The sequence below is a fragment of the Drosophila navojoa genome, chromosome X (assembly GCF_054131105.1).
Source record: "Drosophila navojoa isolate 15081-1374.11 chromosome X, UAZ_NAV_1.0, whole genome shotgun sequence".
NCBI lineage: Eukaryota > Metazoa > Arthropoda > Insecta > Diptera > Drosophilidae > Drosophila > Drosophila navojoa.
The window spans coordinates 22,204,489-22,219,094 of record NC_142895.1 but is presented as its reverse complement, the minus strand read 5'-3'; the positions used below and the strand labels follow the sequence as shown (position 1 = coordinate 22,219,094).

The window sequence follows — 14,606 nt, the reverse complement described above, 5'->3', positions numbered from 1 at the left end:
AACATGAACTTGCTCCACAGTGATTAAATTATAACTGTAAACCAACCCCACAGCAGGCCCCCAACTCGTAAAATCCACCCAAACGCATATTTGTTGTAGTCTTTTGGGTCATTCATCATTGGGCTTAGACAAACAAATCCCCTAGACCAACAGAAATATTAAATGTTTACTTTTCATATTCGTAATTTTGTGTTTTATTTTATTTTGTTTTTGTTTTTCTTTATTTTTATTTTTCTTTTGTTGCTTTTTTTTTCTTTTTTATGTTCAGCATTTAGGTGTTTGTTTTATTTTATTTTTCAGTTTTTGTTTTTTTCTATTTTGTTCCGAAATGTCTTTATGTTTATCTTGAAGCTAAAATTCTACACAACAATTAGCATTTTGTTATTGCAACGCACGAATTGTGAAAAAATATATCTAAACAAGGGCATACAAATGGGCTGAAATATTTTATACTATTGAAATACATGCACTTAAATTTGTTGCGTTGTGTTCAGTTGTTTAGTTACTAGCTTGGGTTTGCTTTTCTATGCTTTGCTTTTCTTTGTTTTACATCTCTCTCTCTTTCTCTCTCTCTCTCTCTTACTTCTTTCTAATTACTCTCGCATTTGAAGGATTCTCTTTCGCTTTTATTTTTCTTTTGTTTTGCTTCTTGAACTAGTCTAGTCTAGGGTATCAACTAGGGCGTTTCCATACTATTGCCGTCTCTTTCACGCCTTTATACAAAATATACTTGTACACATTATAATTTAGTTTGGTTTACGGTTTCACTCTCGGAATTCCACTTGGTAAATTCTCAATGCTCTAACTTGAGAGACAGCATGCCTAAGTTTTTACACAAAATGGAGTTCAGAAAGTTCCCTTGGAATTTGACTAAGAAAAAAAAACTGATAAAAAAAAAAAAAAACAATAATAATATCCACTCGACCGTAGGTCACAGAGCAGAGGTACAAATTATTAACGAAGAATTTTGCATAGGTGGCAAAGGAGCCTTCAAATTAGTAAGATGGGGACTGACTGTTCGCAGTCACGCCTAATCGCGCAGTGCCCTCTGTTTGGCATGCTTCTTCTGGCTGCCGCTGCCGATGACTGTGGTAGCAGCCACAGCTGGCGGCAGGTGGCGCGACTTCTTGTGCAGCCGCTTGTGATAGCTCTGGGCGAGTGAGTTGACAATGGAGACGACAAAATAGCACACCATGCCAATGACAAAGGTCTCAAACACTTTGGACAAGAGATTCGCGGAATCAGCGCTATTGCCGACGCTGCCGCCGGCTGTGTTATTGCGGCTACGTTGCTGCCTGTGCAAGCGCTGCTTCTGATTCTCGAGGAACGCCTTGAAGGGCTGTTGCAGCTTGCGCCCAAATATCGGCACCGTGGCAATCAGATCGACAGCGCGTTCGATGAGCGTCTCATTAAAAGCAATAATCACAAATATCTTCTGTATATGCATCTTGATGATGGCCTTGCCAATCAGCGTGGCCCCGAAGAACGTCCAGAATGGCACCAGAAAGTGGCCGCACGTGATCCCAGCCAAATCGAACAGCGGATTGGGAATCTATGAAATTGCACATAATTTGAATAATATCGAAAATAGCTGGAATCATGTTGGACATACGCTTGCACAGGCCAATATACCAAAGAAACCAACGCGCTCGACGACGCGCTCCATGAACAGTTTGCCCCTGTCCATGAGACTGAGGTTCTTCTGATTCCGTTTCGCATTTAACGCCTCGAATTCGGCCAGCTCCTCAGCATCGTCCGGATCATAGCCGGACAAGCGTGCTGCCTTGGCCATAAAGTAGGGCGGCAGCTCACCCAATGCTGTCCCGGCGCCCCAAAGGAACGCCTCCAGACGCACCTTGGACATGATGCTCCAAATATTGGGCATCTTCTTTAAATATGGCTCCTCCGGACAAACGATGCTGCAAAGATTCCAAATATATTGAGATGAGCCAGCGTACAAATGTGAATTCAATATTAATTCGCGAAACTAAAATACCTTTTCTTTACTTCGGAAAACTTAAAATGAAAACTATTTTGTATAGATACAATTAAGGAGTGTTCGACTAGCGCGCAAGCTTTAGTCTACGCTGAGATGCTGCTATATATATTAATATAATACATATGTGAAGAATACATGCATATATGTATTTGCATAGCCTAGTCACAAGGATTATCTCTGTTTGTATATTTAGGATTTGCATACCTGTTTGTTATCTAAGGCAGTTAATATTACTTTGAACTTATATCATTATATATATGAATACATTTAAGAGTAATTCCAATAGTAAGTCTATTTTGATTATATAGATATACATAACTACTTACTCGTCCGGATATGGTGGCTGCGGGAATTCGAGTGAGTTACATTCGTAGCCAGCCAATGTGACACTGGCTATGTGGGGGCCCAAATAGAGTAGAAAAGTGTGCAGGCCGGTGCCCAGGCCCACAGACGAGAGAACGCCCAGTCCGACCCAGTATACAAAGAACCAGGTGTTGCGATGCACCAGCTCAATGATCTGCTGATGCGGGCCATCGATTTTATAAATTACGCTAAATACAAGCCCTAATACTATTAAAACAGCCAGCAGTCCACGTTGTCGCAGCAAACTGAAATCGATGTTGGTGTGCATTAGTTGAAATTTGTTTTCGTTTGGATATACATAATTCGATCAATTGGGAGACTCACCTGCTGCCCCAAGAGCACAGCAGTTCAATCAGTTCAAGTGCACAATATTTGGACGTCTGCAGTGGGCGACGCCAGAGGACGAGCTGAGAGCGTTCCAAGCGCTCTTTCTCCTTCTGCTGCTTATCCTTTTTGCTTTGCTGAGTTTTGCTGCCGTTGCCCCCATTGTTTGGCTTTGTGTGTGCTTGCATTTTGACAGCAGTATTGATGCTGCTGCTGCTGCTGCTGCCACTGCTGCTGCCGGTGCTGCTACTTGTAAATGAGGTGTTGCTGTTGGAGCTACTGCTGCTGTTGCCTTTGGCGCTGCCATTGGGCGTCTGCTGTTTCTTTTGACTCTTGCTGTTCTCGTCCTGTTTGCGCTGGCGTGTGTTACTCGCATGGCTCGCTGACTCCTTTTTGTTGTGTTGTGACATTGAATCAACTTTTTGTGTCCTTGGCCAGCTCCTAAGCGATACAAAGTAAATGGAAAAAGTAAAAAATAAATAAAACAATCGGGCAATAAGTAAATGCTTAGCAACAAAGTTTAATGGCTTTAAAATGCGGCAGTTGCGCTTTAAGTGTTGCCAGACTGTTGCATTTGTTTTTATCCAGTCGTTGCCACATTTCTAGCTAGGCTGATCAGTGATTTCAAACGTGCGTGACAGACAAACTTTACATGATTAACCAGCTCAGTTTTCACGTTTTACTCTTATTATGTTAAAATTGAATTAAATGTTTTAAAAAGCTTCTCTAATTTGTTCACCTTTATTTCAATACAACGACTAGATCGGCTATTATTTTACCGACTGTTGCTAGATTTATCTGGTACAACTTTTTATATTAGTTGGCAACGCAGAAACTATAAATACGCATGTGTGTGTGTGCGCGGGAAAAGCACAACAACAGTAGATTATCATACGATACTTGAGCACCAATAAAACGAATCCACATAGCCCGCTACAAAATGGAACACACACACACCTAAACACACGTATACTCTGAATGTGTGTTTGGGTTCTTTAAAGCAGAACAACAACGAAAACAAGAACCAGCAAGCATGCTGATCGCTAGCAAAGAGTGGACATTAACACACTTATTTTCGCTCTTCATTATGTGACACGCATACACGCATCTCAAAACACGCATGTACACGTACACGTATTTATTTGTCTGTATACAATCAAAGGGTCGTCGTGCACGATTACTTCTTAATCAGCTGTTTGTCTGGGTTTTGTTGTTGCTGTCTGCCTAAATACACACACACATACACACACATGCACCCAAAGGTGCACACATACATATATTTGGTTCTTTAATGTAATGTGGGCAAAAAGTTTGCTTCGCTCGTAAGACCCACAACTGCATAAGTCAGCACGGTTGCATTTGTGCCGTTAGTCGCTGTTGTTCATTTTATATTTTTTGGGGTGGCAAATGGCGTAGAGACGTCGAAACCAATATGCCAATACTAAAATGAACAACAACAACAGGAGCGAAGTCAGGGCAACGGCAACAAAGAATAAATGCGTCACAGAAACAAAGCACTAAACAAAAATCAATTGCATTCGCTGCAATTCTTTGCCATGATAACAACAAAGACATTGACAGCAATAATTATAATACAACTTCATGCATCGGTTATATTGCACTATTTTTTATGAGTTGCGGTTGACAACAGCAGCATTAACAACCATTACAAACACTAATAACACAGGGGGAAAAAAAAGTTTATTAAGCACTTCTTCACTGCGGCCGCTGCGGCGCCTGTTTTGTAATAAGCCGTCGCTTTGTAAACTGACAAAACATCGTTATAAGTTCCACATATTTACCTGATTTCTGTGTAGATGTTCGAATTGTGGGTACGGAACCGAATGTTACTTGGTCAGTGACTTTTTTGAAGTGGAGTATTGTATTTGTCGGACATTACAACAATAACTTAATTTTGAATAATTGTGCAAAGCCTACCTACGCCTGCATAAAAAAACACACGTCTAAACTTCGGTTAAACAACAGACTCTGTTAATGTTGAACTCAGAATGGTTATGTTATTGCCAAAAACATCTGTTAAAGCAGTGCTGTTAGCTAAAATAACATTTCAGCTAAAAATTCAAAGAGCAGGGCTGGAAACACAAATCGGCTCAGGGCTACAATCAATCAAATCAAATTTCGCAGAATAAATCAGAAATATAGAAAGCAAAATTCAAGTACGCAGTATATTTGACCTTAACGGTCATTGTTCTTTCCCACCACACGCCTGGCCGATAAAGACAAAATAACAGCTGATGCAACTGTCAAGGCCATGACGTGTTCAAAAACAATTAGGATGTTTGTTTTTTGTTTTAATATATTTTTATTTATTTAATTAATAGTAGATTAATTACTGTACGCTTAACCAAGAGAGTCCTATTCGTAACCATACACACTAAATATGCACAAAATTTTGTTGTATTATTATTACAGGAAAGAACAAAGGAGCAAAAATATATATATATATAGAAAAGATAAAGGTAGGTAAACGTAAGGGAAGTTAAAGTACCTTACAAAAACATACAAATTGCAGGGTACTCAATATAAAGGCAAAACTCAATGAAATAGTGCCAAGTGAATAAATTGTTAAAGCATAGGTAAATTTGAAATACTAGCGCGTATAGAAAATGTTTATATAAAATAATTTTCACATAACATTTGTCGTTTTCCTCTTACAATTCATTTTTTTCTTGTTTTTTGAAGATCATTTTAATATTTTTTTGTTGTTTATTTGTTTTTAAGTTTTTGTTTCTTTGTTTTATTTAAGTTTTCGTTTTGTTTTTCTTGCATTCAATTTGTTTACCGCCTTAGACCCGCACAATACGTTTAGCTATCGTTCCATTTTTTTGTGTGATTTTTTGCATTTTTTTTTTTTTTCAACTGGATGCTAAACGTAAAATATATATTATATATACATATATATGTATGTTTATATATATATGTATATATACATGTTTTATATAGAATTTCTGTATAGGTTGTTGCCTGCCACTATAAAGAATGCAGTCCTTGTCTACTTCTCCATGCCATAGACGTTCTCATCGGAGTAAGCTATGTACAGGAAATAATCCTCCTCATGATGCTCCTGCAGCCCGAAGAAATGAAACACAAGAGATGAGAGAGAGAAATAGAGATTAGGTAATGATGTGAACTGGAGACAAATTGTCTAGTTTACCTGGTACAGTGAGCCCATTGTTGCTGATGTTGGGGGAATGACGTTATTGACGAAGAAAAAAAGTGCATCCTCGGGACGCAGGTGAATGCGCTTGCGTATAAGGAAATAGAATTGCCCAACGGTCAAATCGGATGGCACCAGATACTTCTTTTTGTCCAAATCTCCAATACGCGCCTTTGGTGCCTTCTCAACAATCACCTGCAAAACAAAATTAAACGAAATTAGAATCCATGATATACAAGATTTTTTACTGTGTAAACTGATCTACTAGAGAGTACCCTGTGCAAAAAATAAGAGAGCTCTGCGAGAAGATGAGAAGAATTGTCTCTCTTTAGTCAATTAGCAGCGGCTGTTAGTCTTGGCAGGAGCTTGAAACAGTTACAGTTACGAAAACAAAATAAACTGCGTCTTCAAGAACGTGAATACGTGACGACATACCGATAAATCAAGCAACACGTATCAATATAAATATACAGATATACTTGTATGCATGTGTGTGTGTGTTTTCGCTGTGTGCACTCATCAACAATTATTTACTAACGGTAATTGCATTTTTTTGTGTAACAAGGCGAACACAAAGGCAACAAAAATGCAACAATTTGGCATTAGCGAATGTTACGAATATGTATGTATTATGTATTTTAACATTGCTGTTAATTTCAGCTTAGCCAAATTAACGAAAGAAGCTGCCCTGGGGTCATGTCACTGCCCGTGTTCAAGGTGAAGGTGGCCCAACTAACTACATACATAGTATATTTCTATTCTATTTACGTATATATCATATGTATTAATGTATGTGCATATGTATGTATGCACGTATAGGTATGTATATAATTATACACCAACCAGCTGGCCTTGCCTGCATTTGGTTTGTCGTCAGATGTTATTAAGCAATTTGTGTTGTGTTGCTTGCCAAAATACTAAGGCAAGCAAAGCACCTAAAGCTGTTGAATAATATTAAAATGGAAAACAAAAATAAAGGAAAAGAAATAAGCAATAAATTGTAAACGACGCGTGTGAGGGCGAAAGGAGAACAGAGAGCCCCTGAAATGTGGATGAGGGAGCCGAACTGTATGATAATACAAGGCGGAGGGATAAAGCGAGTGAGAGAGTAAAAGCTTTCAGAAAGTTGAGTATGTGTTTACTCTAACAAAAAGAATTGCATATGGTGAAATAGACAAACAAACAAAGAGAGCAAATCGCTATGACTAATTATGGACTCAATGCAAGCAGAAAAACAAAACAACAAATTTTGAAATTAGCCAAGTTCTAGAAAACAGCGTCTGTGTGTCTTTACTTCTGTTTTTGATTTTTTTGTTCTTTTGTTTATGCGCAGTTTTAAAGCTGTCTGGTCTGATTTTTTGCAAGTTAACAAACAAAAACAAAAATACACTTTTATGTGAAATCAAAAACACGATAGGCTCGTTGGCCGTGTGCTTTGACACAGGGGCTGACGCTGTTTATTTGTGTGTGTGAGTATTTGTGTTTGTGTGGGTAGGGTGAAGGGGGAATCGAAAAAAAAAACCAGCCAACTGAAAAACATCACAACAGCTGAGCAAGCGAGTCAACTAGCAGCTCGTTCTCCCGCACATACACATACACATACATACACACACACATACACGGCCTGTGAACAAAGCGTTTGTGTGTGTACGTTTGCACATGAATTTGTTTGATTTTCACTTGAGATTTGGCAAGTGTCGACTATGACAAGTGAATTCATTTTTATGCAGTATATACGGAAAAACTATTGTTGCTCGCAAAACGCACAGAAATGGGTATAAAAATAATAACAATTACTTCTACGGACGATATGCGCATTATTGATTTTCCCTGCTGAGAGTATGCGTGTGTGTGCAGCAATAACAACACACAATCAAATAGAACGACGCAAAACAATACATACAAGCAAAGAGCTCGCACATACATACATATATATATACACACACACATAACATACAATGAACACACACATATTTAGAACTAAATAAAAAAAATATAGATATTTTGTACTTACGGGCACACGGTCTGGATATTTGCGTCTAATCTTGTCGCCTTCGGCGCGACGCTTCTCAAATGCATGCTCCTCTTTATATTGGAACTTCATGATTGTACTTGTTAAAAAATTGTATAAGAAACGCAGTTTTCACTTTACTCTTTACACTAACAACAAAAAATCTAGCAGTCGCTCTCGTTTGTCGTTCACTTATGTTGGCTGCGCACTTCAGTATGACCAATCTAAATGTAATCAAGAAGGCCAAAAATGATTCAAATGCTAAATTTAACGTTCAGTGTGGCTGTAGATTTTTAATGTCAAATTACTGTGCAAATACTAACAAAATACTAAAATATTTCTTGTGAAGTGTCATTCACCAAAATATTAAACAGTGCGTCAAATCAGTGAAGAAAATCAACAATCGGTCCGGAAATCGATAAGTTTTACACATCTCGAACATTTGTTCTTTTCCTCCGTGGTTTTCGACTAGTAAGATGGCTCCTACTGTAAGTGCTCGCGAAAATCTTAAAAACGTTGCGCCATCATAAGTAATTTAAAGTAAATAAGTATATAATGTTAATGCCAAAGATGTGTTTTGTGCACACGCAATAATATTTCTCTATTAACACTTATGATGGTGTAAATAAACTTCTGAACTTATGTAAAATGTATAATACAAATAATATATGCATGTCTACAGGCCAAGACCAACAAGGGTGATACCAAGGCTGCCAAGCCGGCTGAGAAGAAGGCTGCTCCAGCCGCAGCCAAGGGCAAGGTTGAGAAACCAAAAGCCACTGAGGCTGCCAAGCCAGCGGCGGCTGCTGCTAAGAACGTAAAGAAGGCGCCGGAAGCCGCTAAGGACGTGAAAGCGGCCGCAGCAGCTAAGCCCGCTGCCGCTGCTAAGCCAGCCGCTGCCAAGCCCGCTCCTGCTAAGGATGCCGCCAAGAAGGCGCCAGCTCCCGCTGCTGCTGCGCCCAAGAAGGACGCCAAGGCGGCGCCCGCTGCTACCAAGAAGGCAGCCGCCGCCCCAGCATCTGCGCCACCAGCGAAGAAGGCAGCTCCTGCTGTCGCAAAGGCTGCCCCAGCAGCAGCTCCTGCTGCGGCCGCCCCAGCTGTGGCCGCTGCAGCCAAGCCCGTTGCTAAGCCGGCTGCTGCCAAGCCCAAGCCTAAGGCTGCCACACCCGCAGCCCCCAGCAAGGTTGTCAAGAAGAGCGTGCTGCGCGGTAAGGGCCAGAAGAAGAAGAAGGTCTCGCTGCGTTTCACCATCGACTGCACCAACATTGCCGAGGATCACATCATGGATGTGGCCGATTTCGTAAGTACCCCTCTCGTCGACGTGATAAACTCCAACTACCCAATCACCATGGAGCTGGTGAACATGATCTCATTTGACAATTGGCAACGCAGCGACGCCTGTCATACCATACCAAGCTTTCCATTGCCGCTAATTGCCCGAGGCACTGGATAAAAAGTGTGGTTATAGTAAACTATTCCACTAGCGATTAAACTGCAGTTGGCCCTGAATGCCAACTACGGTTAACAACTTCTGGAACACTTCGTATTTGAATCTTCTAATTGATAATTCACTTATCAATGATCGATGATCTCCAGAATGGCTTTTGTTATTCATTTCTTCACTTGTTAAAACCTTTTCTGACAAAGGGGCTCTGGACACTGCACAACGGGGTAGCCACTGATCGCCAGTACCGGGTCTGGCCAGTTGGTGCAACCGTCTGTGAACAGCGTCAAGTCGTGCTATGTGTACCGCCACGTGGTGGGCCCTGGGTTGTACGTGCCACATCCGTGTTACGTCGAGCCGAAATTCATAGTGCGCCCTGCTAATGGCGTGCGCAACAAACTGACTGTGAATTATCCGATTCCAAAAGTTTGTTTTCTGCCACGCTGCAGGTTTCTCCACGAAGCAAAAATCATATAGAAATGTTTAAAGCCAATTCTGAGGGAGAAACCTCCTCACATTTAAGTTAAGGCTCGCTGGCCTTTTCCCAATTTAGCAGGGTGCAAAGCCAAAGTCAAGCAGCGCCCATTCGGAACAGGTAATACAGAGTTAGCTAATGCTCCAATAATAATATAAGATCTATATATACATATATATGTACAGCTGCAGTGAAAAAATAGTAAAAATTGTGTTGAATACTTAAAATAACTTAGATATCATTTACCTTTTTATTATCCAATTATTTGAGCTCATTTAAACGACTATTTTTTATGACCGCAGCAGTATATATATATGTATATATCTATATTCCTTCATGATATATTTAGGCCACGCCGATTTGCCGTCAGAGAGTGAAATCCCTTGGGAGAGTCGCTCTGATGGCAGTGTACTCAGTGGCATATTAAAAAATTGGTCACTCTTCTTTATTTGGGTCTTTTGCTCGCATTCCATTGACTTTTGGCCTTAACAAAGAAAGAGACAGCACTAATATGCGTATGCATCTATTGCTTTCACACATGTGCTTGTGCCACTGTTCTAATCGATGTTGACTTTCGTTTGGGTTCCCGCAGGAGAAGTACGTGAAGGCGCGCCTCAAGGTGAACGGCAAGGTGAACAACCTGGGCAACAATGTCACCTTCGAGCGGTCCAAGATGAAGCTCCATGTTAGCTCCGATGTGCACTTCTCCAAGGCCTACCTCAAGTACTTGACCAAGAAGTACCTGAAGAAGAACAGCCTGCGGGATTGGATCCGTGTGGTTGCCAACGATAAGGACTCGTACGAGCTGCGCTACTTCAGAATCAGCTCCAACGATGATGAGGATGATGACGCGGAGTAAAGATAATGATGATGATTAAACAACAAACAACAAAAACCATCAAATTTTTTACAAGCACTGTTTTTAAAAGCTGGAAAAGCAATTGTGGTTTACCCAATTAACTAAAAAAGGAAAATAAAGTTGTGTAAACTTTAATCCAATCGTTTTATCTTTTATTATTTGTTTTCATGTTCGGTAGTCCTAGACTTCGATTAGTTAATTAGTAACACTCATTAAGCTATTCAGACTGAGTAGAATTATTTTATGTTATCTCCATAAAAGTTGCGGAACTTCAAGGCAGTCTTCGAATGACTCATATGGGTAATACAGTAGAATCCGCTTATAATGTTGTTATATCCAGAAGACGCTATAACCGTGTAAGCTTCCTCTTATAAGTTTGTCTAGGTACCAGAACGGGCGCCATAAGCGGTCGTTATAATTAGATTCTACTGCATCTATTCTCGATCAGCATCCATAACTCTATGTAAATGGGCCTTAACGTATCCTCTGCGCATGATAGCCCGGGCCCGGTCCCAGAACAGTTGGGCTGAAAAATATTTGCTCTAAAGCTTCATTTTATTAATATTTAAATCCTTACTTCATACTTCATCAGGAACCTCTGTTTGTACTCGTTCACGGGGTGGAAGCGGATGTTTTTGGCTTTCTGCCAGTTTCCGTCCGTATGAACGCGAATCAAATGCATATAGAAACATATAGTCGTTGGCAGCCTCATCTTATAAGGGGTTAAGAGTTTTTCCCTATGTAAATTAGAGGCTTGGCAAATCGGTAAATACTAGTTTTGATAACTACATAGGATGACAAAAGAGAAACTTGGATGGATAAAAAAGTATATACATATATACATATGTATATCACATATACGTTAATCAGATCCCGCGTGAGCAAGATCACGAACCCTACAATACATAGACTGAACAAGTGGTATGGCTAGTGGTAAGATCCTCTAAGCATCATTGACTACATCCGTACACTGCGGGTGTGAATTTATATTCACAAATATATGTATACAGGAGTACTATGAATATGAATGCAATTGTATGAGTATAAATATTGATCAAAATCTGGAAATTGATATCATCATTAGTTACAGGTAAATTCGAGTAGCTTTACCTAGGATCTGGTTGGTTTCACTGAAGTAATATAATATGTACGAACCGAAAATACATACATATGTGTTTATATATATAATGCATATGTTTCTACATTTCATTTTCCACAGAGACACATTCGAAATATGGGAAACTGTCATAATTGTGTAATTACGTTAATGGAGCCAAACAGATTCTAAGTATTTCAAGTCGCAATTACCTGGAAATGAAAAATGATGAAGCACCTAACAGGTGGGTTTGCGTGAATGATTGCATGGGTGGGCAGACTTTTAATTACTAATCGAGTGAAAGTTGTGCAAACTAAAGGCAGATATTTAAAGAGAGAGAAAGAGATAGAGACAGAGAGATCGCGAGAGAAAGAGAGAGCGTTGATTGATAAATCATTGGGTGAAGAAAAAGACCAGCTGGAACCTTGGAGTGCGGCGTGTTGTTAAAGCTTTTTATTGTATCAATTAATCAGAACAACGAAAACTTTTTTACCAATAACAAGAGACATTCATCGTAGGTACATTAAAAAACATAAAAATAAACAGAACAAGGGGTACATTAAATAGTGTGTGTGTGTGTGATTAAAAGCAGCTAGCTAATAGTGCTAACTACATAATAATTAGTTAGAGATTATATAGGAAATACTGTTACGAGGGGTGCGGAGTTAGATCAACATTCGTTTTGTTGTATAAGTAATAACAGTTTTAAGGAGATTCATAGATTCATTCGATCGGAATAACTGCCTCATCAACATCATCATCGTCATCGTCGTCATCTTCATAATAATCTTCTTGGTCAGCATCACATTTGAAGGCCGTCAGGCAGGGTTATCTATAGATAACAAGTTACGAATACTATACGAACAAATACTAGTTAACAATGCATAATAATTGAATACAAAAATACGCTGCTATAAAGCGAGCCATCTCTCTCTATATATATATGTGTGTAATTGGGTGTGGGCGTGGCCGTGGGCTAAATAGGTGCAAAAGCGGACTATTGGAAACATTTGCAGCTAATTCAATTATAATTTGCAGCCTTAGCCAAGTGGAGCAGGAGCCCACCAAGCAGGCCAATAGACATGGCAAAGCTGGAGACTTGCAACTGAGCTCCACCGTTGGTGTTGGAGCGCACGGCTGCCTGGTCGGGTGGCAGCATTGCCGGCGGCGGCTGATTGGTGGCCATTGGTGCCAGCGGCACGGGTTCAGCGCCGGGCGCAGCGGCTGGTGGCGGCGGTGCCGGATAGCAGGCGATTTTCTCGACCTCGATCATCTTGCTGCTGTCTGTCGGATCCGTTTCGTTGATTTTGGTGGGCACACAAATGATGCCGCCCGGTGCCGGCGGTTGTTGCGCTGCGTCAGTGCCATTGGCCATGGGTGCCATAGGTGCCATGGGCGCCATTGGCGGCGCGGACTGTCCATCGGTGGCGTTCATTGGGGCTGCCGGTGCGCCCGCTGCATTGATGACAGTGGTGCCATCGCTGGCATTCACAGGCACGCCATTGTTAATGATTATGATGCGGTCCTGGCCAGCAGCAGCGGCTGGTGCAGCCGCCGGTTGCGAGGAGCTGCCACCAGATGGGGTCAACGCGTGGCCAAGCAGGGCGCCGCCCAAGCCACCAGCCAGAAGACCAGTGCCTGAAACAGTGGATTATGAATCATTCTTACTGTGGATTCACTCGATGCACTTACCGAAGCCCAAGCCAGAGGAAGATTGCTGCGGTGGCTGCGATAACAAAACGGCGCCTGGTGGTAGAGCTGAGCCAGGCTGCACGTATACAGCGCCTGGTGGTGCACCGGCAGCCTGATGATAGCCGCCAGCGGGGTAGCCACCACTTGCTCCATTCATATAGCCGCCATGAGCCGGATAGCCGGCATGAGCTGGATAGCCACCCGCAGCTGGATAACCACCAGCAGCCGGATAGCTGCCAGCAGCCGGATAGCCACCAGCCGCCGGATAGCCACCAGCAGCTGGATAGCCACCAGCAGCTGAATAGCTAGGAGGTGCTCCTGCATGCTGCTGACCATAATTGTTGGGAGTTATGGGCTGATGCACATTGGAGTGTGCACCTCCAGCCGGTGGTCCTTGCGGCACATTCCAGCCAGGCGCAGGCGGTTGGGCATTGGGTGGACGATTCGGTTGAGAATTGTAATTGGAATAGCTCAGTTTAGCGGCGTCTGCGTGCGAGTTGCCACCATTGTTACTGGGATTGCTGTATGATTGGGTCACATGGCCCGAATTGCTGCTGCTGGATGACGTTTTCCGTTGATTGCTGCCTTGGTTACGGCGGGCATCCACAACATCGAAGCCATGCGTCAGCAGCAAAGCAAATAAGGCTACGGCGACTATTGCGCACTTGGAAGCAAAAGCCATCGTTTAACGATTTCTTTTCTTTTTTATATACTATATATATATATATAGTATATATGCTATATATTAGCTGGCAATGCTGGCAACGACAATAACATGTAAATTGGGCAAAATATTAGTATATTAGCTTGCAGGGACAGTCAATCATGCGATCAAATACGAAACGTTAACAATAAAATTCAATATATGTGCATGTTAATTACCAAAACTTGTTTTGCCTGCTCAGTAACGGCTATTGTTGTTCTTGTTGTTGTTGCTGTTTTTTGCTTAACGTTTATTTACACTCAACGATTCCGCGATTTTCACCAGCGCTTCGAGCGTCAAACGAGGTTTACAAATGATGCGAAACTCAACTTGAATAGCGAATCAACAGCGTTATTCAATTTATCGATTCGATACTATGCATTCGCAGTCGGCGTTGCCAGCCGTCGGCAAGAAACTGCGCCAATTATCCGATAGTGCCAGCTGTTTCGATGCACTTTTAAC

At 41.4% G+C, this 14,606-nt stretch overlaps 4 protein-coding genes across 7 annotated transcripts; 1 reads left to right on the top strand and 3 right to left on the bottom strand.

The window, feature by feature from the left end:
• Positions 1–270: 270 nt before the first annotated feature.
• Positions 271–4,689, bottom strand: Tango5 (Transport and Golgi organization 5). Of its 3 annotated transcripts, none has more exons than XM_018107539.3 (5): positions 4,489–4,689; positions 2,687–3,124; positions 2,326–2,607; positions 1,613–1,919; positions 271–1,552 (listed from the first exon to the last, which is right to left on the bottom strand). In XM_018107539.3, exons 2-5 carry the CDS (start codon positions 3,094–3,096, stop codon positions 1,031–1,033), a joined length of 1,521 nt encoding a protein of 506 aa, XP_017963028.2. In that variant the 5' UTR covers positions 3,097–3,124; positions 4,489–4,689; the 3' UTR covers positions 271–1,030. The 3 variants fall into 3 exon arrangements, with proteins under 3 accessions (XP_017963028.2, XP_089119922.1, XP_089119923.1); XM_089263796.1 differs by having other exon boundaries at positions 2,687–3,127; positions 4,489–4,688; XM_089263797.1 differs by lacking the exon at positions 4,489–4,689 and adding an exon at positions 4,351–4,372.
• Positions 4,690–5,438: 749 nt separating this feature from the next.
• Atg8a (GABA type A receptor-associated protein autophagy-related 8a) lies at positions 5,439–8,117 on the bottom strand. Its single transcript, XM_018108369.3, has 3 exons — positions 7,879–8,117; positions 5,862–6,059; positions 5,439–5,771 (listed from the first exon to the last, which is right to left on the bottom strand). Exons 1-3 carry the CDS (start codon positions 7,966–7,968, stop codon positions 5,700–5,702), a joined length of 360 nt encoding a protein of 119 aa, XP_017963858.1. The 5' UTR covers positions 7,969–8,117; the 3' UTR covers positions 5,439–5,699.
• Positions 8,118–8,219: 102 nt separating this feature from the next.
• RpL22 (Ribosomal protein L22) lies at positions 8,220–10,788 on the top strand. Of its 2 annotated transcripts, none has more exons than XM_018108361.3 (3): positions 8,220–8,363; positions 8,558–9,175; positions 10,387–10,788. In XM_018108361.3, the coding sequence occupies exons 1-3, from the start codon at positions 8,352–8,354 to the stop codon at positions 10,651–10,653; spliced, it is 897 nt and encodes a 298-aa protein (XP_017963850.1). In that variant the 5' UTR covers positions 8,220–8,351; the 3' UTR covers positions 10,654–10,788. The 2 variants fall into 2 exon arrangements, with proteins under 2 accessions (XP_017963850.1, XP_089119932.1); XM_089263806.1 differs by lacking the exon at positions 8,220–8,363 and adding an exon at positions 8,474–8,494.
• Positions 10,789–12,174: 1,386 nt separating this feature from the next.
• LOC108656329 (uncharacterized) lies at positions 12,175–14,533 on the bottom strand. Its single transcript, XM_030389094.2, has 3 exons — positions 14,324–14,533; positions 13,442–14,199; positions 12,175–13,387 (listed from the first exon to the last, which is right to left on the bottom strand). Exons 2-3 carry the CDS (start codon positions 14,121–14,123, stop codon positions 12,771–12,773), a joined length of 1,299 nt encoding a protein of 432 aa, XP_030244954.1. The 5' UTR covers positions 14,124–14,199; positions 14,324–14,533; the 3' UTR covers positions 12,175–12,770.
• Between the last annotated feature and the right edge of the window lie 73 nt (positions 14,534–14,606).